Here is a 22,403-nt window from a genome sequence, read left to right on the forward strand (position 1 = left end):
AGTTATACAATGCCTTGCTTATGGGGATTTTATTTTAGTAAGGCTGGGTTAGCTTGGCCATGAACCACTTTGGTGTGGTGAATTGTGGCATTATATTTTTATTTAGTGATTTGGGGTAAATTTAAATTTTTATTTATGGTTATGTTTTGTTGAGGTTATGTTTCAATTTTTATTTTTTAGTTTATTAAAAATAATTTTTTGCAAAGGCACTGTGTTAACTGGTATTAGCGGGCTTTTCTTATCAGAGGTTGATTTCAAATGCAAATGTGAACTTTACCTTTCAAACAACAACGCATATAATCCAAATCGGCGGAACAATGCGGTGCTAACGAAAATTGTTTCAATTCTAATAGAAATAGAAGGAAAGAGTATTGTTTTGAGTATAAACAAGTGTATCATGCTTAGAATTTGCTTTGCATAAAATTCATACTTAAAGTAATGACTGAAAGTGGATGGAAGGAAATGGTAAGAGGCAGGCATTTTCTTTTTTTTTGAAATGTTATAGTCTATGGAATGGTGCCAGGCAAAGGGGGATGAATTTTAATATTATTTTTCCAGCTTTATGTTTTAATGATGGAATATCACAAACAGATGAACACGTGTGAATATGAGGAGCAAACAAAGAAATTCCAAAGTTTAATTATATTCTTTTGAAGGAAAATTTTATGTAGAACCTTAACAACATTTTTTTTGTATAAAAAATTCAAACTCCTGTTGATGTGACATGATTTTCTTTTAATGAAAAAAAAAAATTAAACCTCAGTTTTCTAAAAGCGATAATATTTTGTATAAACAAATATTTTTTCTGTAGAAAATTGTTTTTCTATAGAAAATTGCTATAGACATTTTTTTCTATATTCGATATTTTTGTGCAGAAAAAATTTTCTATAGAAATTGTTTTTGTATAATTTTTTTACAGAATGGAAAATAGAAAACTATTTTCTATAGAATTTTTTTTATTCTATAGACAATTTTTTCTATAGTATTTTTTTCAGTAGAAATTTTTTATCATATAATTTTTTCTATGGAAAAAGTATTTTCTATAAAAAATTTTCTTTGCTGATTTTTTTCTATATAAAATATTTTTAATAGCATCTCTTCTATAGAAATATCTATATATATAAAAATGGTGTAAAAAATGTATAGTAATTCATAAAATGAGAACGGCTAGGCCGATTTCTGTAAAATTTTTTGTCAGTTATTCGTATTTTCGAGGAGAAGGTCTTTACGGAAGAAAATTTTGGAAAATCTCTCTGGAAAAGTCGGAAAATTGGAAAAATCGAAAATTGAGTTTTTGTATGAAATTTTATTCCTTAATAGCGAGACGAAGTTCGCCGGGTCCGCTGGTATTTTTATAGAAATTTTTTATATAGGAAAATTTATTCTACAGACATTTTTTCTCTAGAATTTTTTTTTCTATAGAAAAAGTTCAAACCTTAGTTATCTGGGTTTTCTGCAGATGTTTTCCGCTCGAAGACTTAGATATCTTCTTAGAGAGGACCTACATGTTTTCTTACAAAAGACAGTAAGGGTTCTATAGAACACTTAGAGCTCCCATAGAAACCCTAGACATCTACATTAATGAGGGAGACCTCAAAGTTTTCTAGATCGAAGTCTTCTAGTGGATGCACTCATGTCCCATAGAGGATCTAGAGATATTTGTAATTCAAATTTTTCCATTTGAAATTCGAATTATTCTATTTGTAATTATTATTATTGGTAATTCATATTATTATACAAATAAAATGTTACGAATTACAAATCGTATAATCGAATAACAAATGAAATGTTACGAATTACAACTGGAATGTTTCGAATTACATGTGAAAAGGTGTATATTCAATCTTTCTGTGTAGAAAAATTTTTCTATAGAAATTGTTTTTGTATAATTTTTTACAGAATGGAAAATTGAAAACCATTTTCTATAGAATTTTTTTTATTCTATAGAAATTTTTTTCTATAGTACTTTTTTTCAGTAGAAATTTTTTATCATATAATTTTTTTCTGTGGAAAAAAGAATTTTTTATAGAAAATTTTCTTTGTAGATTTTTTTTCTAAAGAAAAAATTTTTTATAACATTTCTTCTATAGAATTTTTTTATAGACATTTTTGTATAGGAAATTTTATTCTATAGAGACTTTTATCTCTAGAATTTTTCAGTAGAAAATTTTTTCCATAGAACATTATTCTATAGAAAAACTCAAACCTCAGTTCTCTGGGTTTTTTGCAGATATTTTTCGCTCGACGACTTAAATATCTTCTTAGAGAGGACCTGCATGTTTTCTTACAAAAGACAGTAGATGTTCTATACAACAGTTAGAGCTCCCATAGAAAACCTATACATATTCATGTGTGAGGGAGACCACAAAGTTTTCAAGATCGAAGTCTTCTAGAGTTATCTGCTGGAGTTATCTGCTGGAAAGCCTGGAGGTCTTCTTACAGAAAAAGAAGAGTTCTTACCTGGAAGACCTAGAGGTCTACCTAGAAATTTTTTGTATACGAAATTTTATTCTACAGACATTTTTTTGTATAGAACTTGTTCAGTAGAAAAATTTTTCCAGAGAACATTTTTCTATAGAAAAAATTCCAACCCCAATTCTCTGGGTTTTCTGCAGACATTTTCCACTCGAAGACTTAGAAATCTTCTTAGAGATAACCTAGAAGTTTTCTTACAAAAGACAATGAGGTCTTTCAATAGAGGTTCTATAGAACACTTAGATCTCCCATAGAAAACCTAGACATCTACATTTCTGAGGGAGACCTCAAAGTTTTCTAGATCGAAGTCTTCTAGAAAATGCACTCATGTCCCATAGAGGATATAGAGAGATTCCTACAGAGGACAAAGAGTTATCTGCTGGAAAACCTGGAGGTCTTTTTATAGAAAACGAAGAGTTCTATCCTGGAAGACCTGGGGGTCCAACTTCAGAAGATCCAGTGGTCTTCCTTTAGAGACGTAGAGAACGTCGCCCAGACAACCTAGAGGCCATCCTCTGGATGGCCTTAAGGCATTCCTCTAGAAAATCTAGAAGACCTAGAGTACCTAATAGTACCTAATGCCTCTAGAGTACCTAATAGACTTGCAATAAAAGATCTGGAGGTCGTCCAATAGTAAGCTTGGAGGTGTTCCTATAGAAGACATGGAGGTCTTTCTATAGACGCCCTGGAGGTCTACCCAGAGAAGGCAAAGAAATCTTCCCATAAAAGACCTGAATGTTTTCCTATAGAAAACCTGGAAGACAAAGAAGTATTCTTCTAGAAGTTCTAGGCATTCTAGAAGACCTAAAGGTATTCCCCTAGAAGACCTAGAAATCTTCAGCTAAAATGCCTAAGAGTCTTCAGCTAAAATGTCTAAGAGTCTTCATCTAAAATGCCTAAGAGTCTTCTGCTAGAAGACCTAGGAGCCTTCCCCTAGAGGACCTCTAGGTCTTGAGGTCTTCCGCTAGATTGCCTTTTGGTTGTCCTCTGGAAGACCTAAAATCGTCCTCTAGAAGGCATAAAATCTTCACCTCGAAGACCTAGAAGGCTAACGCTAGGTCTTATTGAAGAACATCTATAAGTCTTCTGCTAGAGGACATAGAAGTCTTCTGATGGAAGACACAGAGGTCATCTTCGAAAAGAACTTGACATGTTCCGCTAATAAATCGACTTCTGCTAGAAGACCTTGAGATCTTCTTCTACAAGACTTAATAGAGGACTTTCTCGACGAGGCCTCGAGATGGCCTAGACCTAGAGCACTTCGTTTAGAATACATAAAAGTCTTCGGGTAGAAGTCCCGAACATTTTCTGCAAGAAGACATAGAAGTCTTCTACTTGAAGACCTAGGAATCTTCAGGTAGAATACCTAGAGGTCATACTGTATTAGACCTAAAGGTGTTCTTCTGGTAGATCGAAACGTCTACAGCTAGAAGACCTGGAAGTAAAGACTTAGAAATCTTCGGCTAGAATACCAAGATGCATGTCTTTCTGTGAATAATAGAAGTCTTTCCATGGAATAACTAGAGGTGTTCCCATAGAATACCGTTAAGTTTTCCTATAAAAAACCTAAAGATTTTCCCATATATGACTTAAAGGACTTACCATAGAAGACCTAGGTTTTCTTGTGGCAGAACACCAAGAGATCTTCCATAGAATAATAACTCCTAAAGAAAATCAACGGGACGTCTTAAATCTTCTGCAAGAAGATCTGGTGGTCGTCATCTAGAAGGCCTAGAAGTTTTAACCTCGTACACCTAAAAAGCTAATGCTAGAAAAGTTTCAGGTCTTCTTCAAAAACATATACAAGTCTTCTGCTAGAACAGGTAGAAGTCTTCTGCTAATTGACCTTTCAGAAGACCAAAAAATCTCTTGCCAGAAGACCTATATTTTTTCCTTTAAACATCCTATAGAGTACCTAGGAGTCTTCGACTCCTTTGGAGGACCGGGAAAACCTGGAAGTTTTCTGTTAAAAAATCTAGAGGTCTTTTTCTCGAAGATCTAGAAGTCTTCAGCAATAATATGTAGAGGTATTCTTCTTGAGTACCTAGATATCTTCAGCTAAAAGGTCTAAGAGTCTTCTGCTAGAAGACCTAGAGGTCTTTTACTAGAGGACCTAGAAGTCTTTCACTAGAAGACCTCAGATCGTCCTCTAAAATATATTGAAGGTCTAGAAGTCTTCAGCAAGAATATCTAGAGGTATTCTTCTAGAAGACCTAGATATCTTCAGCTAAAAGGTCTAAGAGTCTTCTGCTAGAAGACCTAGAGGTCTTTCACTAGAAGACCTGAGATCTTCCTCTAAAATATATTGAAGTCTTCCGCTAGACGACTAATAGGCCTTGAGGACTTCTATAAAAAGACCTAAAAGTCTTGTGCTAGAAGACCTACTAGTTGTCCTCTAGAAGACCTAAAGGTCGTCCTCTATAAGGCCTAAAAGTCTTTATCCCGAACACCTTGCCTAATGCTAGAAGACCCACCTTCTTCAAAAAGATCTATAAGTCTACTGTTAGAGGACGAAGAAGTCTTTTCCTAGAAGACCCAAAGGCCTATAAGACGTTAATGCTAGAAGACCCACAGGTCTTAAAAAGATCTGTAAGCCTTCTGCTAGAGGAAATCTCCTGAAAATCTTGAACTAGAAGACCTAAAGGTTTTATTCTAGAAGATCTAGAAGTCGTCAGCCAGATACCTAGAGGAAATCCTCTAGATTGCCTAAAGGTCTACTTCTAGATGACCTAGAGGTCTTCCTGTGAAATATAGAAGTCCTTCTAAAGGATACTTAGAAGTCTTCCTTTAGATGACCTAGAGGTCTTCTTCAAGAAAAAACCAGAGGTCTTCCTCCAGAAGACTTCAGGTATTCCTCTAGAAGAATTACAGGTCTTCTGTAAGAAGATCTTGAAGACTTCAACTATAGGATTTGGAAATCCCCTTTTAGAAAACGACCTGCGGTCTTCTTCCGATAGAAGACTTGGAATTCTTCTAACGAAAGACCCAGAGGTCACCAGAAGACCTAGAGGACCTTCTCTAGATTGTCTAAAGGTCTTCCTCTGGATGTCTTCCTATAGAAGACCTAAAAGTCTTCTGCTTGAAGGCCTAAAGGTTTTCTTCTAGAAGACGATAAAGTCTTCATCTAGAAGACCTAAAGGTCTTTATTTAGATGGCCTAAAGGTTTTCCTGTAGGTTTTTCTGTGAAAAATAGAAGTCTTCCTAAATGATACTTAGAGGTCTTCCTTTAGAAGTCCAAGAACACTTCTTCTAGAAAAACCAGAGGCCTTCACCTAAAATAGCTACAGGTCTTACTGTTAGACCTACAAGTATTCCTCTAGAAGACGTACAGGTCTTCTGTAAGAAGATCTAGAAGTCTTCAGCTGCAGGATTTGGAAATTCTCTTCTAGAAGACCTGCAGGTCTTCTTATAGACGACCTGGAAGTCTTCTACCGAAAGACCCAGACTTCTGATAAAAAACATAGAAATCTTCTGCAAGAAGCCCTAGAGAACATTCTCAAGATGATCTAGAGGGCTTCTTGTAAAAAATAGTAGACGTCATAAGGGACACCCAGAGGTCTTGCCGAAGAAACCCTAGAGGCCTTTCCATAGAAGACCTCTTTTTATAGCGGAGGTCAAAAGGTCTTTCCACAAAAGACCTAAAGGTCTTCCCATAGAAGAATACAAAGAGGACTTCCTAAGGAACACCAAGGGGTTTCTATCGATGTTCAACAGTTCTTCCTACAGAAGAAATTGAGTTACCGCGACCTATTTCTATAGAAATAATTCAAAACTCAGTGCTCTGAGACGAGGAAAAACTTTTCCTTTTTTTGAAATCAAAATAAAAAATCAAAACCAAATTAAAAAAAAAAATAAAACTCAATTTTATTTCAAAACAATCGCATACCAGGCATTTGAGGACTCTGAGCCAGTTGAGTTTCATCGTGGGATGAGCGACGTCGCAAACGCATTTCTTCACGTGTCAAAACGGCAACGGCAGAACCTTGGGCAGCGGCCACAGCAGCAGCCGCGGCACGAGATTGTGCCTGATGTTGTAGTAGAGCAGCAGCAGCTGCTGAACCTGGTCCTTGACCTGTATTGTGCACCACATTTCCTGGTATATTACCCAATAGCTGTTGGCGTATGTGTTCTCGAAATTCCGAACTTAAAGGCATTGGACCACCACCACCACCACCACCTGTTGTAGCACTTGGAGCAACTGGTGCCACTGCTGGTGGGACTTGACCAGGTGGTAGTGCTGCTCCCGGTATTGTAGGCTTATTAAAATCATTGTTGTTAGTGCTGTTGGGAGCATGTGAACGATGTCGACTGTATTGTAACTCCAAAGGTAAATTGCGATCGAGGGAACGCATGTGATGCTCAATGGTGGAGCGCATAGCCAGTTGCTGGCTCTGTTCCAATTGGCTGAGGTTATTGGTGGATGAATTTTGCAGCTGTTGAGCTCTTAGTTGCTTGATTTCTTCTATGGATTGTCGGGCTGCGGCAGCAGCATTTTGCACCGTATTCTCATCCAGCGAAAGGTTACGTTCATAGGCTGCAGCCCGTATATTTACCGCCGAGACATGGCGATTTCCCGAACTAAGAGCAGCCTTAAATTGCATATCGAAATTATTTTGTGCTTCAAAGGAACGTAAATTCATTTGTTCTTGCATGGCCCGCTCCATGTTGCGCAGCCCGCTCTCAATACCACGCAAAGCATCCTCCGAACCAAAATCCTCCGTGGGTGATATGCGTGAAGAGGAAGATGCCGACGATGAGGCAGTGGAGGATTTCTTGACATCACTTGCACGTGTGGGAGCGGGCGAGGGAACATTTTTATCCAGTGGTATATCAAAGGGGTTCGATGATCTCTTAGGTTCAGGTTTCTCTGGTGGTACTGGAGGCTTGTCTTTAAATTTCGCCATTGATAAGGGAGAGTTTTGTGCGCTATTTTGTGCCGAACTTTGTGCTGATGCTGGTTTGCGGGGCAACGGTGGAGGTTGTCTACCCGGTGGTGGCAAATTAAAACCATCCGGTAGACTTTTCAAGCTGTGGCGTTTTGGTGGTATTTCAGGTGGTGTAGAACGATCTGAAGAACGGGCCGGTATAGCAGGAACTGGTTTATTGTGCTGAGGCGGCAAGGGTGGCGGTTGTGAGCCGGCCGGTTTTGGTGGCAAATGCAATGGAGGTTTACCACCCACAGCCATAGGTGGTGGATGTTCTTCTTGAGAAGATTGTTTGCGTAGAATTTGTTGTGCTCTGATGGCAGCTTGTGCGGCTAATTCCGAACTTAGTCGGGGTATTTCAGATGCCATTTTTGGCATATCACTTTCATTGGTTTTGGCAGTCATTTTGTTGTTGTTTTTGAAATTATTTCAAATGGAGATATGTTGAGTTTTGTTGTAGAGCAAATGTTTCTGAACAGTTGCAATAATGTGCGCTGCAGCTGTTGTTGGTTTTGGGATATGTTATTTGATATTTATTTTTGTTGTTGTGGGTTTTATATTGGGTATGTTTGTTATTTTTTTTATTTATTGATATGAGTATTTCAAAAATATTTCAGTTTAAACATGGTTTGTTTGCTTTTATTTTGTCTATTATTTTAAGGTAGACATTGAGGATATTGTTATTTCATATATTTATTGCATATTTTTAGAGGGATTTATTATTTATATTTATTCGTATTCGTTAGTGCTTCACTAGAATCATATATAACGATATTTTAATTTTTATTCCATACTTTAAGGATGATATTTTCATAGCAAAGAGTTTTTAGATAATAAATGCGACGAGGAATTATCATCAACTGATTAATGCATATTGTTAGGGTTGTTATATTGCATACTTTAAGGTTCACTGATTCATAAAAACATAATTTTAGGCAAGCCATTTCTGACGAGGATTCTATATAAAAATTTTCATACACCATTGGCCTAAAAAATTTTATAAACATTTTCATAGGCCACATTGGCCTATACTATTTTATAGAAAAATTTTCATAGGCCACGATGGCCTATAAAATTTTTTAGAAAAATGTTCATAGGACACAGTGGCCTATAAAATTTTATAGAAAAATTTTGATAGGCCACCGTGGCCTATAAAATTTTATAGAAAATTTTTCATAGACCACGATGGCCTATAAAATTTTATAGAAAAATTTTCATAGGCCACAGTGTAAGGTATTGCTATTTCTCTTTTGTACCATTCTATTTTGGTTTCAACTCAAATTCAGTCTGTGTTAAATATTGAGATAATTTAACTACTCAAGTAACGGTATTATTTTTATTTAATCTCCCACCTCAGCTTATTTGGATTTACTTTTGTTTTCATATTTTTAGTTCTAATAAAGAATTCAATGAAGATTTACGTGTCCGTGTTTCATTGCGCTTACAAAGGTTATGGGCCCAGTGCCATAAGTAAAAGAAAATAATCATAACCTCGTGTTGAACAATCTTATGTTTTTTGTGTGTCAAAAATTAAACTGTTCAAATTAAATTTTTGTTCGTCAAAAATTGTGTTTTTCGTTTGTCGAAAGTTTATTCCGCGTTTTGAATAGAAAATAAAAAAAAGGAATTACCCTTTGTTCGTCAACAGGTTGAACATTTTCGTTCGTCGAAAGAATATTATCGGACTGCGTAATTTATTAAATATTAAAAATGTTAGGTTCCATGCCAATTGATAAATTAAGCGGAGACAACTATTCGAGTTGGAGCATACAGATGAAGAGTCTCCTGGTAACAATGGATTACTGGTCAGTTTGTGAAAATTTATGTCCGTCAACAGCTTCACAAGAAGACAAGGCACGTTTTAAGGCAATAGATGAAAAAGCCCTTGCAACTATTACATTGAGTATGAAGCCCTCCGAGTTGATCCATATCAAGCATTGCAAGACAGCAATGGGAGCTTGGGAAAAATTAGGCAGCATTTACATGGCGAAAACACCAGCTCGCAAGGTGCATCTATTTAAAAAGTTGGTGCGCTTCAAAATTCTGGATGGTACACCCTACTCTGAACAAATTAATGAATTTTGTGGTTGTGTTGAGTCCCTAAAAGAAATTGACAATTCCATGTCCGATGATTTCATAAGCCTAATTCTCCTATGTAGTTTGCCTGATAGTTTTGAGAGCTTCGTCGTGGCTATGGAAAGTAGAGATAAACTACCATCGTTGGAACAATTGAAGGTCAAGATTTTAGAGGAGTACAATCGTAGAGGTGAGAGGCAGAATTCTACAGCAGAACACGTGTTGGTGGTTAAGAATAGAGGAGAAGTAAAGGGCAAGAGGCAAAATCAAAAATATGGTGAGCGTAAAAGGGATAGAAATATTAAATGTTATGCATGTGGAAGACGTGGGCATATAAAATCTGAATGCAGAAATTCTAATCAAAATCCCGTTGTTTTATGTGCGAATCAAGATCCAAAAGAAATGGATGATAACATGTGGATTTTGGACAGCGGAGCATCCTCTCACATATGTCGAAACAAAAATCTATTTACCTCTCTGAGAGATCACCAACAGCAAATATTTTTAGCATCCGGAGAGAGTGTTATTACGAAAGGCATAGGTAATGTAACTGTAAAATCAGAGTATGCTGACATTACACTATGTGACGTATTTTTTGTGCCGGGATTAAAATCAAATTTTTTGTCGGTGAGCAAAATAATTAAGAATGGTAATTCAGTGCGATTTACAAAAGATAAAGCATTCGTAAATAAACCATCAAAAGAAATGATATTTGAAGCAAGACTAGAAAATGGAATATTCAAAACATATTTTGAAAGTAAACGTGATTTCGCGATGCTAAATGTTGACGACTCGGATTTAATTTTATGGCATAAACGGTACGGACACCTAAATTATAAAGACATTGAAAAACTTGTAAATAACGAAATGGTTCGCGGTATCAATGTAAACAAAATCTCTTCAAACGCGGAAAATATGTGTGTGATTTGTAGTCAATGTAAAATAAAATCTGTTCCGTTCAGATCAATAAATGAAATATGTACGAAAAAACAATTAGAAGTGGTACATAGTGACGTGTGTGGTCCTATGCGTGTTGCATCACAAAGCGGTTCGTTATATTTCGTAACATTTATTGATGACTTTTCGCGTTTTATTTATGTTTATTTTTTGAGACAAAAGTCTGATGTGTTAAATGTTTTTAAAGACTTTTTGAATATGGCCGAAAATCAGACTGGTAAAAAATTAAAAATTTTAAGGAGTGACAACGGTTCCGAATATTTGTCTATTGAGTTCGATAATTTTTTAAAGAGACGTGGAATCATACATCAGACTACGACCATCTATACACCTCAGCAGAATGGTATAGCTGAAAGAGCTAACAGGACGTTAATGGAAATGGCGAGATGTATGATTGCCGAATCAAATACTCCAAGAAACCTCTGGACAGAAGCTGTCAACACCGCCGTTTATATAAGGAACCGTTCGCCCACAAAGTTATTAAAAAATAGTACACCATTTGAAAAATGGTACGGTCATAAACCATCGGTTTCCCATTTTAAGGTATTTGGTTGTAATGCAGTTGTTTTGAATAAAAAGCCTGGAAGAAATAAATTGGAGCCAAAAGGTGATGTTTTGACATTTGTCGGCTATTCAACAACAACAAAAGGTTATCGGCTGTACAGCAAAATAAAGAGAACGATAGTAATATCAAGAGACGTTGTATTTTTCGAGAATATGTTCTCCAACGTAACTGATGATAATTGTGCTGAAGAGAATAGTGTTGATTGGTTAATCACTCAAAGAGAACAACAGAGCAGTGACAATATGCAGTCATATGCACCAGCAACAACAACACCTAGTGCCAGCAACAACACTATTAGTGACATCGTAACACATGAATGGGAGCCCGCAGAACTGTTACCCCCACCACCCCCACCACCTCCACCAACGCAACCATCAACAAATCCCAACTTATCGATTTATGAATCTGATGTGCAAATATTTGAAGAAATGAGTGACAATGACGGTGTGGCTGGAGAGAAGAGGAAGAGGGGAAGGCCGCGTATATTAAGAACAGGTACTGTAGGAAGACCACGGGTAAAAAGAAATGATGATGCTAATGTGCGAAGAGCTAGCAAATATTTTTTGAGAGAGTCTACTCCAGAAGTTCTTAATGAATTGAGTGCAATTGAATGTGATCCCAAAACTGTAAAAGAAGCAATGAATAGGCCAGACGCGGATAAATGGAAAATGGCAATGAAAACGGAATACGATATTTTATTGAAGAATTGTACGTGGGAGTTGGTGGATAAACCAGCAAATAAAAACGTAATTGGAAATAAATGGGTTTTTACCACAAAGAGAGATGATGGCGGTAAAATAAATAAATATAAAGCGAGATTGGTTGCCCTTGGCTGTTTTCAGAAGGCTAATGAGGACTATTCTGATACGTTTGCGCCTGTTGTAAGACACAGTACAATTCGTTTAATATTGGCTATTGCATCAAAATTTAAGTTTTTGGTAAACCACATAGATGTCAAATCAGCTTATCTTAATGGAATTTTAAAGGAAGAAATTTATATGCACCAACCCAAAATGTTTGAGGATCCAGAAAATAAAGGAAAAGTATGTAAATTGAGAAAATCATTGTACGGGCTGAAACAAGCTGGAAAAGATTGTAATGTAAAAATAAACGAAGTTTTAAATACTATCGGATTCCAACAATGCTTAACGGATACGTGCGTCTACGTCAGCAGTAACAAGGAAGAGCTGAGCATTATTGCAATTTACGTCGATGATATGCTGATCGTTTGTAATAAGAGTGACGTACTGAACAATATCGTAAAAATGCTAAATGGGCATATTGAAGCAGTAGATAAAGGGCCAGTCGATAATTTTCTTGGTCTTGAAGTGGAAAGAGGTGGTGACAGAGGTGTTATAAGTATACATCAAAACTTGTTTGTCAAGGAACTTTTGGAAGAGTGGAATATGCAAAACTGTAAGTCTTCAGCAACACCTCTGCCGTCGGGAACAGTGCTAACAAAGTGTGATGATGAAAATTGTGAAGGAGAAGATGTAAAATTGTATCAATCACTCATTGGGAGCCTTATGTACTAAGCCACAATTTCTCGCCCGGACATTGCACACACTGTTTCCAGATTATCTCAGTTCAACGCTCATCCACATAAGGAACATCATAAAGCTGCAAGACATGTGCTGCGATATTTAAATAGTTATCCGAAGTTGGTAATATCATTTAAAAAGAAAGATGACTTGTTATGTTTCACCGATGCCGATTGGGGGTCAAATCCAATTGATCGGAAATCTTTTAGTGGTTTCTTCTTATTTTTCGCAGGAGGTCCTATTAGTTGGGAGTCCAAGAAGCAGCATGTGGTGGCCTTGAGCTCTATGGAGGCTGAATACATTGCGTTATGTCAAGGTGCCAAAGAGATTGCATTCCACAGAAGTCTATTGAAGGAGATGGGGTTTGGTTACCTTGTTCAGATGCCTACCGAAATTAGATGCGATAATGTTGGAGCGCAATTTCTATCAACCAACCAGATGACTCTGAAGCGAAGCAAGCACATTGATATTAGATTCCATTATATTAAAGATAAAATTAAATTAAAAGAAATGTTTATAACGTATGTTTCTACAAACGAAAATGTAGCTGATATTTTGACAAAATCTTTGCCTAAAATTAAACATCATTATCTATGTGATTTACTTAATTTTTGTTTTTGTAAATGATTTTTGTTTATATGAATTTTCGTTGAGGTGGAGTATGTAAGGTATTGCTATTTCTCTTTTGTACCATTCTATTTTGGTTTCAACTCAAATTCAGTCTGTGTTAAATATTGAGATAATTTAACTACTCAAGTAACGGTATTATTTTTATTTAATCTCCCACCTCAGCTTATTTGGATTTACTTTTGTTTTCATATTTTTAGTTCTAATAAAGAATTCAATGAAGACTTACGTGTCCGTGTTTCATTGCGCTTACACACAGTGGCCTATAAAATTTTATAGAAAAAATTTCACAGGCCACAGTGGCCTATAAAATTTTATAGGAAATTTTCATGAGCTACAGTGGCCTATAAAATTTTATAGACAAATTTGCATAGACCACAGTGGCCTTTAAAATGTTATAGAAAATTTTACATAGGCCACAGAGTCCTATAAAATTTTATAGAAAAATTTTCATAGGCCAAAGTGGCCTATAAAATTGTATAGAAAAATTTTCATAGGCCACAGTGGCCTATAAAATTTTATAGAAACATTTTCCATAGACCACAGTGGCCTAAAAAATGTTTTTGAAAAAATTTTCATAGGCCAAAGTGGCCTATAAAATTTTATAGAAAAATTTTCATAGACCGCAGTGGTCTATAAAATTTAATAGAAAAATTTTCATATGCCACAGTGGTCTATACAATTTTAAAGAAAAATGTTCATTGGCCACAGTGAGACATAAAACTTTTTTTATAGAAAAAATCCACTATGGCGGCCTTAAAATTGTATACAAAAATTTTCATAGGCCACACTGGCCTATAAAATTTTATAGAAAAATGTTCATAGGCCACAGTGGCCTATAAAATTTTATAGAAAAATGTTCATAGGCCACAGTGGCCTATAAAATTTTATAGCAAAATTTTCATAGGCCACAGTGGCCTATAAAATTTTATAGAAAAATGTTTCATAGGCCACAGTGGCCTATAAAATTTTATAAAAAAATTTTTAGAAAATATTTTATAGTTCACAGTGGCTTATAAAATTTTATAGAAAAATTATCATAGGCCACAATGGCCTATAAAATTTTATAGAAAAATTTTCATAGGCCACAGTGGCCTATAAAATTATAAAGAAAATTTTTCATAGGCAACAGTGGCCTATAAAATTATAAAGAAAATTTTTCATAGGCCACAGTGATCTATAACATTTTGTAGAAAATTTGTCATAGGCCACAGTGGCCTATAAAATTTTATAGAAAAATTTTCATAGGCCACAGTGTCCTATAAAATTTTATAGAAAAATTTTCATAGGCCACAGTGGCCTATAAAATTTTATAGAAAAATTTTCATAGGCCACAGTGGCCTATAAAATTTTATAGAAAAATTTTCATAGGCCACAGTGGCCTATAAAATTTTATAGAAAAATTTTCATAGGCCACAGTGGCCTATAAAATTTTATAGAAAAATTTTCATAGGCCACAGTGGCCTATAAAATTTTATAGAAAAATTTTCATAGGCCACAGTGGCCTATAAAATTGTATAGGAAAATTTTCATAGGCCACAGTGGCCTATAAAATTTTATAGAAAATTTTTTAAAGGAAACAGCGTTCATATTCACAGTGGCCTATACAATTTTATAGAAAAATGTTCATAGGCCACAGTGGCCTATAAAAAATTTTCATAGGCCACAGTGTCCTATAAAATTTTATAGAAAAATTTTCATAGGCCACAGTGGCCTATAAAATTTTATAGAAAAATTTTCATAGGCCACAGTGGCCTATAAAATTTTATAGAAAAATTTTCATAGGCCACAGTGGCCTATAAAATTTTATAGAAAAATTTTCATAGGCCACAGTGGCCTATAAAATTTTATAGAAAAATTTTCATAGGCCACAGTGGCCTATAAAATTTTATAGAAAAATTTTCATAGGCCACAGTGGCCTATAAAATTTTATAGAAAAATTTTCATAGGCCACAGTGGCCTATAACATTTTATAGAAAAATTTTCATAGGCCACAGTGGCCTATAACATTTTATAGAAAAATTTTCATAGGCCACAGTGGCCTATAACATTTTATAGAAAAATTTTCATAGGCCACAGTGGCCTATAAATTTTATAGGAAAAATTTCATAGGCCAAAGTGGCCTATAAAATTTTATAGAAAAAATTTCACAGGCCACAGTGGCCTTTAAAATTTTATAGGAAATTTTCATGAGCTACAGTGGCCTATAAAATTTTATAGACAAATTTGCATAGACCACAGTGGCCTTTAAAATGTTATAGAAACATTTTCCATAGACCACAGTGGCCTAAAAAATTTTATAGAAAAATTTTCATAGGCCAAAGTGGCCTATAAAATTTTATAGAAAATTTTTCATAGACCGCAGTGGTCTATAAAATTTAATAGAAAAATTTTCATATGCCACAGTGGTCTATACAATTTTATAGAAAAATGTTCATTGGCCACAGTGGCCTATATTTTTTTTTTGAAAAAATTTATAGAAAAATTTTCATAGGAGTGACCCATAAAATTTTATAGAAAAAATCCACTATGGCGGCCTATAAAATTGTATACAAAAATTTTCGTAGGCCACACTGGCCTATAAAATTTTATAGAAAAATGTTCATAGGCCACAGTGGCCTATAAAATTTTATAGAAAAATTTTCATAGGCCACAGTGGCCTATAAAATTTTATAGAAAAATTTTCATAGGCCACAGTGGCCTATAAAATTTTATAGAAAAATTTTCATAGGCCACAGTGGCCTATAAAATTTTATAGAAAAATGTTTCATAAAAAAAATGTTATAAAAAAATTTTTAGAAAATATTTTATAGTTCACAGTGGCTTATAAATTTTATAGAAAAATTATCATAGGCCACAATGGCCTATAAAATTTTATAGAAAAGTTTTCATAGGCCACAGTGGCCTATAAAATTATAAAGAAAATTTTTCATAGGCCACAGTGATCTATAACATTTTGTAGAAAATTTGTCATAGGCCACAGTGGCCTATAAAATTTTATAGACAAATTTGCATAGACCACAGTGGCCTTTAAAATGTTATAGAAAATTTTACATAGGCCACAGAGTCCTATAAAATTTTATAGAAAAATTTTCATAGGCCAAAGTGGCCTATAAAATTGTATAGAAAAATTTTCATAGGCCACAGTGGCCTATAAAATTTTATAGAAACATTTTCCATAGACCACAGTGGCCTAAAAAATGTTTTTGAAAAATTTTTCATAGGCCAAAGTGGCCTATAAAATTTTATAGAAAAATTTTCGTAGACCGCAGTGGTCTATAAAATTTAATAGAAAATTTTTCATATGCCACAGTGGTCTATACAATTTTAAAGAAAAATGTTCATTGGCCACAGTGAGCCATAAAACTTTTTTTATAGAAAAAATCCACTATGGCGGCCTTAAAATTGTATACAAAAATTTTCATAGGCCACACTGGCCTATAAAATTTTATAGAAAAATGTTCATAGGCCACAGTGGCCTATAAAATTTTATAGAAAAATGTTCATAGGCCACAGTGGCCTATAAAATTTTATAGCAAAATTTTCATAGGCCACAGTGGCCTATAAAATTTTATAGAAAAATGTTTCATAGGCCACAGTGGCCTATAAAATTTTATAAAAAAATTTTTAGAAAATATTTTATAGTTCACAGTGGCTTATAAAATTTTATAGAAAAATTATCATAGGCCACAATGGCCTATAAAATTTTATAGAAAAATTTTCATAGGCCACAGTGGCCTATAAAATTATAAAGAAAATTTTTCATAGGCCACAGTGGCCTATAAAATTATAAAGAAAATTTTTCATAGGCCACAGTGATCTATAACATTTTGTAGAAAATTTGTCATAGGCCACAGTGGCCTATAAAATTTTATAGAAAAATTTTCATAGGCCACAGTGTCCTATAAAATTTTATAGAAAAATTTTCATAGGCCACAGTGGCCTATAAAATTTTATAGAAAAATTTTCATAGGCCACAGTGGCCTATAAAATTTTATAGAAAAATTTTCATAGGCCACAGTGGCCTATAAAATTTTATAGAAAAATTTTCATAGGCCACAGTGGCCTATAAAATTTTATAGAAAAATTTTCATAGGCCACAGTGGCCTATAAAATTTTATAGAAAATTTTTTAAAGGAAACAGCGTTCATATTCACAGTGGCCTATAAAATTTTATAGAAAAATGTTCATAGGCCACAGTGGCCTATAAAATTGTATAGAAAAATGTTCATAGGCCACAGTGGCCTATAAAATTTTATAGAAAATTTTTCATAGACCACAATGGCCTATAAAAATTTATAGAAAATTTTCATAGGCCACAGTGGCCTATAAAATTTTATAGAAAAATTTTCATAGGCCACAGTGGCCTATAAAATTTTATAGAAAAATTTTCATAGGCCACAGTGGCCTATAACATTTTATAGAAAAATTTTCATAGGCCACAGTGGCCTATAACATTTTATAGAAAAATTTTCATAGGCCACAGTGGCCTATAAATTTAATAGGAAAAATTTCATAGGCCAAAGTGGCCTATAAAATTTTATAGAAAAAATTTCACAGGCCACAGTGGCCTTTAAAATTTTATAGGAAATTTTCATGAGCTACAGTGGCCTATAAAATTTTATAGACAAATTTGCATAGACCACAGTGGCCTTTAAAATGTTATAGAAACATTTTCCATAGACCACAGTGGCCTAAAAAATTTTATAGAAAAATTTTCATAGGCCAAAGTGGCCTATAAAATTTTATAGAAAATTTTTCATAAACCGCAGTGGTCTATAAAATTTAATAGAAAAATTTTCATATGCCACAGTGGTCTATACAATTTTATAGAAAAATGTTCATTGGCCACAGTGGCCTATAATTTTTTTTGAAAAAATTTATAGAAAAATTTTCATAGGAGTGACCCATAAAATTTTATAGAAAAAATCCACTATGGCGGCCTATAAAATTGTATACAAAAATTTTCGTAGGCCACACTGGCCTATAAAATTTTATAGAAAAATGTTCATAGGCCACAGTGGCCTATAAAATTTTATAGAAAAATTTTCATAGGCCACAGTGGCCTATAAAATTTTATAGAAAAATTTTCATAGGCCACAGTGGCCTATAAAATTTTATAGAAAAATTTTCATAGGCCACAGTGGCCTATAAAATTTTATAGAAAAATGTTTCATAAAAAAAAATGTTATAAAAAAATTTTTAGAAAATATTTTATAGTTCACAGTGGCTTATAAATTTTATAGAAAAATTATCATAGGCCACAATGGCCTATAAAATTTTATAGAAAAGTTTTCATAGGCCACAGTGGCCTATAAAATTATAAAGAAAATTTTTCATAGGCCACAGTGATCTATAACATTTTGTAGAAAATTTGTCATAGGCCACAGTGGCCTATAAAATTTTATAGAAAAATTTTCATAGGCCACAGTGGCCTATAAAATTTTATAGAAAAATTTTCATAGGCCACAGTGGCCTATAAAATTTTATAGAAAAATTTTCATAGGCCACAGTGGCCTATAAAATTTTATAGAAAAATTTTCATAGGCCACAGTGGCCTATAAAATTTTATAGAAAAATTTTCATAGGCCACAGTGGCCTATAAAATTTTATAGAAAAATTTTCATAGGCCACAGTGGCCTATAAAATTTTATAGAAAAATTTTCATAGGCCACAGTGGCCTATAAAATTTTATAGAAAAATTTTCATAGGCCACAATGGCCTATAAAATTTTATTGAAAAATTTTCATAGGCCACTGTGGCCTATAAAATTTTCATAGGCCACAGTGGCCTATAAAATTTTATAGAAAAATTTTCATAGGCCACAGTGGCCTATAAAATTATAAAGAAAAATTTTCATAGGCCACAGTGATCTATAACATTTTGTAGAAAATTTGTCATAGGGCACAGTGGCCTATAAAATTTTATAGAAACATTTTCATAGGCCACGATGGCCTATAAAATTTTATAGAAAAATGTTCATAGGACACAGTGGCCTATAAAATTTTATAGAAAAATTTTGATAGGCCAACCTGGCCTATAAAATTTTATAGAAAAATTTTGATAGGCCAACCTGGCCTATAAAATTTTATAGAGACATTATCACAGGCTATAAAATTTTATAAAAAAATTTTCATATGCCACAGTGGCCTATAAAATTTTATAGAAAAAATTTCATAGACCACAGTGGCCTATAAAATTGTATAGAAAAATGTTCATATTCCACAGTGGCCTATAAAATTTTATAGAAAAATTTTCATAGGCCACAGTGGCCTATAACATTTTATAGAAAATGTTCATAGGCCACAGTGGCTTATAAAATTTTATAGAAAATTTTTCATAGGCCACAGTGGCTTATAAAATTTTATAGAAATTTTTTCATAGGCCACAGTGGCCTATAAATGTTATAGAACATTTTTCAAAGGCTACAGTGGCCTATAAAATTTTATAGAAAGATGTTCATATACCACAGTGGCCTAAAAAATGTTATAGAAAATTTTTCATAGGCCACAGTGGCCTATAAAATTTTATAGAAAAATTTTTATAGGCCACAGTGGCCTATACAATGGCCTATGGAAATTTTTCTATAAAATTATGTAGGCCGCCTTGGCCCAGAACATTTTATAGAAAGTATGGCCTTCAAATTGTCCATAATTGCCTACATTTAGGACAATATAAATTTAGTTTTAAATTAAGTTGGCTAAAACAACCAGATCAAATGTGCTTTGTAAGTCAACATATAATCTTCTAAATGGTTCGCAGCATTACAATGATTTCATCATTTGCCTTCAACTACGTGTTTTTTATATTTTTGGCTTTTGCCCAAGTGATTTGCTATGAAAATCTTTGTGTACAGGTGTTGCCGCTCCGGGGAATTATTTTGTGATTTTGTTTTCGGCACGAAAAAAGCAAACAAACAACTAAAACATTAAACTATACTTTGGGCTAATGTCTTGAGGGAAGGATAACAAATATGAGGTTAGAAAAACAAGAGATTAAAAACAAAAATAACACAAAATAACAAAAAAATATGCTATCGCAAAATTCAATGACGAGTATCACTTAAAGTAGACATACTTTGTTGGCTATTCTAAATTTCAATCTGATTCAAATTCATTTTAGCATAATGGCCATTGTGATACTTCCATTAAAGAGATTTTTGTTTTCAAATTAATTATTTGCCCCCATCCTAAAACAAAAAAAAAATATTTCTTTTACCAACAACCATCAAATTAATTCCCATGTTTATGTGCAAATTTTATGACATACTTTTAGAGAAGATGTCTAGAATATCTCCACACGCTTTTTAGGCTTCTAAAGACGACTAAGCTTTATTGTTCTAAATTTTGTCTATCCCTTACACATTTTAGTCTTTAGAAGCAAAAGCTTTATTGTTGGAGTTGTTCTTCTAAACCTCACAAAGATTTAAAAATGAGTAATAAAACCACAAAAGAAGAATTAAAACGAAATACACACTCACAAAGTGAATGTGTTTGGGCCTAAAAATATACAACAATGTACAGATTTAAGGAAGTGTTGCGAAACAGAACATTCGTTTGAAGTCAATTTCTAAAGCACTAATTGTTGGTTTGCTTGGACTCTTTTTATTGTGATTTTGAAGTGTTATACAAATAAAAACAAGTAAAAAAGAATTAATCGGCTTTGGTGACAAAAGAAGGTATGGTAGTTTCTAGCGTATATTTTTAGGCGTCTGTGGCACTGGATTCATAAACATTGGGCATCTACTGGTAAACCCAGTCAATAATGTCTACATAAACAAAGCTATAATAATACTTATATTGCAAGAATGGCACTCGGTCGGGGTTTTTGGAATATTCGGACCCTTATCGAGAGGAATAAAGATAATAAAATTAAAGCGTAGTAATAACTACTACAAAAGCTAATAAAAACTTTAGATCGAGATGATTCCCCAACGAAAATTTTATTTTGGTAGCCACAATCAAAACGGTCAGGGAAATGACCGTAAACTATCCTCAAGCACACAGGTTTGAAGTTTTTGAATTTTTGTGGTGGCGGAATGGAGTGGCATGATCCGGCTTTGAGCTGTATCTAATTTTCGATAGTTATCGTGGAAACCAGTCAGTTAAGTTGTGACCGTATAAGTTTTCAGAGCTTTTGGGCCTGTTATAATGCCGCCCTGAGAACAGCAACAGTGCAGATTTTTAGGCGTTTGTAGGATAGGTATTATAACCGCGGACCTAATTATTCCACCGACGAACTCACCCAAACACACTTTGACGGGATTTTTGGAACATTCGGAGTATTATCGGTAAAAGTATGGTGAAAAAAATACAGCTTTGTAACAGGGAGCATAAAATCTATTAAAAACTTAAGTACGAGAGGCGTCCCACAGTGTTGCCGCGTGGACAAAAATCAAAAAATGCGATGTTAACTTTTACATATGTTTATGTTTTTTTCTTACAGTAAACACATCCGATACAACGAATCTAAAAGAATTTTGTCGATATCTGCATCCATAATAAAGTTATAGCTCTTTAAATATGAAAAATATTTCCCAGATAATCTAAAGCGATAATCATATGAAAATTGGACGACATTTAAAATAACATTTTCTGAAAAGTTTGTTGATAATATTAAAAGTTTTGGATGGGAATTTGATGGGTGGGCTATAAATAAAAAATTTTAGTACAAAAAGTTGACATCAATTGCACATGGCCAAAGTACCGTTATCAAGAACTAAAAATTTATATTTAATAAAAAAGTATAAATTCTAAATATTTCGTAGAGTATATCTTTTGATTGCCAAATATTGCCACCTTGTCTCTTGGTTTCCGTTAATTGGACATCTCTTCCGAAGGGAAATGTGTAAAAACATTCTGTCCATCCTTGCAACCTTCTGAGATATATCGGTTCAGATTTTATATAGCCCCCATATATATCTCTTCCCGATTTTGCTACAGCTTGTTTCATTTTGATCGAATAGCCTTGAAATTTAATATGTGTTATTTTCTTAAGCCCCTAAATAGCTACACCAATTTTCACAAAAATCGGTTCAGATTTGGATATAGCCCCCATATATATCTTTCCCCGATTTTGCTATAACTCGGTCAATTTTGATCGAATAGCCCTCAAATTGAATATGTAATATTTTCTTAGGCCCCTGAGTAGCTCTACCGATTTTCAAAAAAATCGGTTCAGATTTGGATATAGCCCCCATATATGTATATCTTTCCCCGATTTTGCTATAACTCGGTC

General features: G+C 33.8%; 2 protein-coding genes across 19 annotated transcripts in view; both read right to left on the reverse strand.

Annotated features, from left to right (window-relative positions):
- Dys (Dystrophin) overlaps window positions 1-22,403 on the reverse strand; it is a 917,866-nt gene that overhangs the window by 547,902 nt on the left and 347,561 nt on the right. For 9 of the 13 annotated variants that reach the window (XM_073982338.1, XM_073982322.1, XM_073982263.1 and 6 more), the window contains one exon: window positions 278-346. The exons of the other annotated variants lie outside the window; for them this stretch is intronic. In XM_073982338.1, the coding sequence (XP_073838439.1) occupies window positions 278-346 (69 nt within the window). The remainder of the gene's footprint in view (window positions 1-277; window positions 347-22,403) is intronic. 13 annotated transcript variants of the gene reach the window in all.
- Window positions 2,107-22,403, reverse strand: part of LOC141401828 (dystrophin-like) — a 45,670-nt gene continuing 25,373 nt past the window's right edge. For 5 of the 6 annotated variants that reach the window (XM_073982353.1, XM_073982371.1, XM_073982358.1 and 2 more), the window contains one exon: window positions 2,107-8,153. In XM_073982353.1, coding sequence (XP_073838454.1) covers window positions 6,345-7,805 — 1,461 coding nt within the window. In that variant the 5' untranslated portion in view covers window positions 7,806-8,153 and the 3' untranslated portion in view covers window positions 2,107-6,344. The remainder of the gene's footprint in view (window positions 8,154-22,403) is intronic. The other variant, XM_073982381.1, reaches the window with a different exon arrangement.

This window comes from Musca autumnalis, unplaced genomic scaffold (assembly GCF_047663935.1).
Source record: "Musca autumnalis isolate F117 unplaced genomic scaffold, ASM4766393v1 scaffold_1, whole genome shotgun sequence".
NCBI lineage: Eukaryota > Metazoa > Arthropoda > Insecta > Diptera > Muscidae > Musca > Musca autumnalis.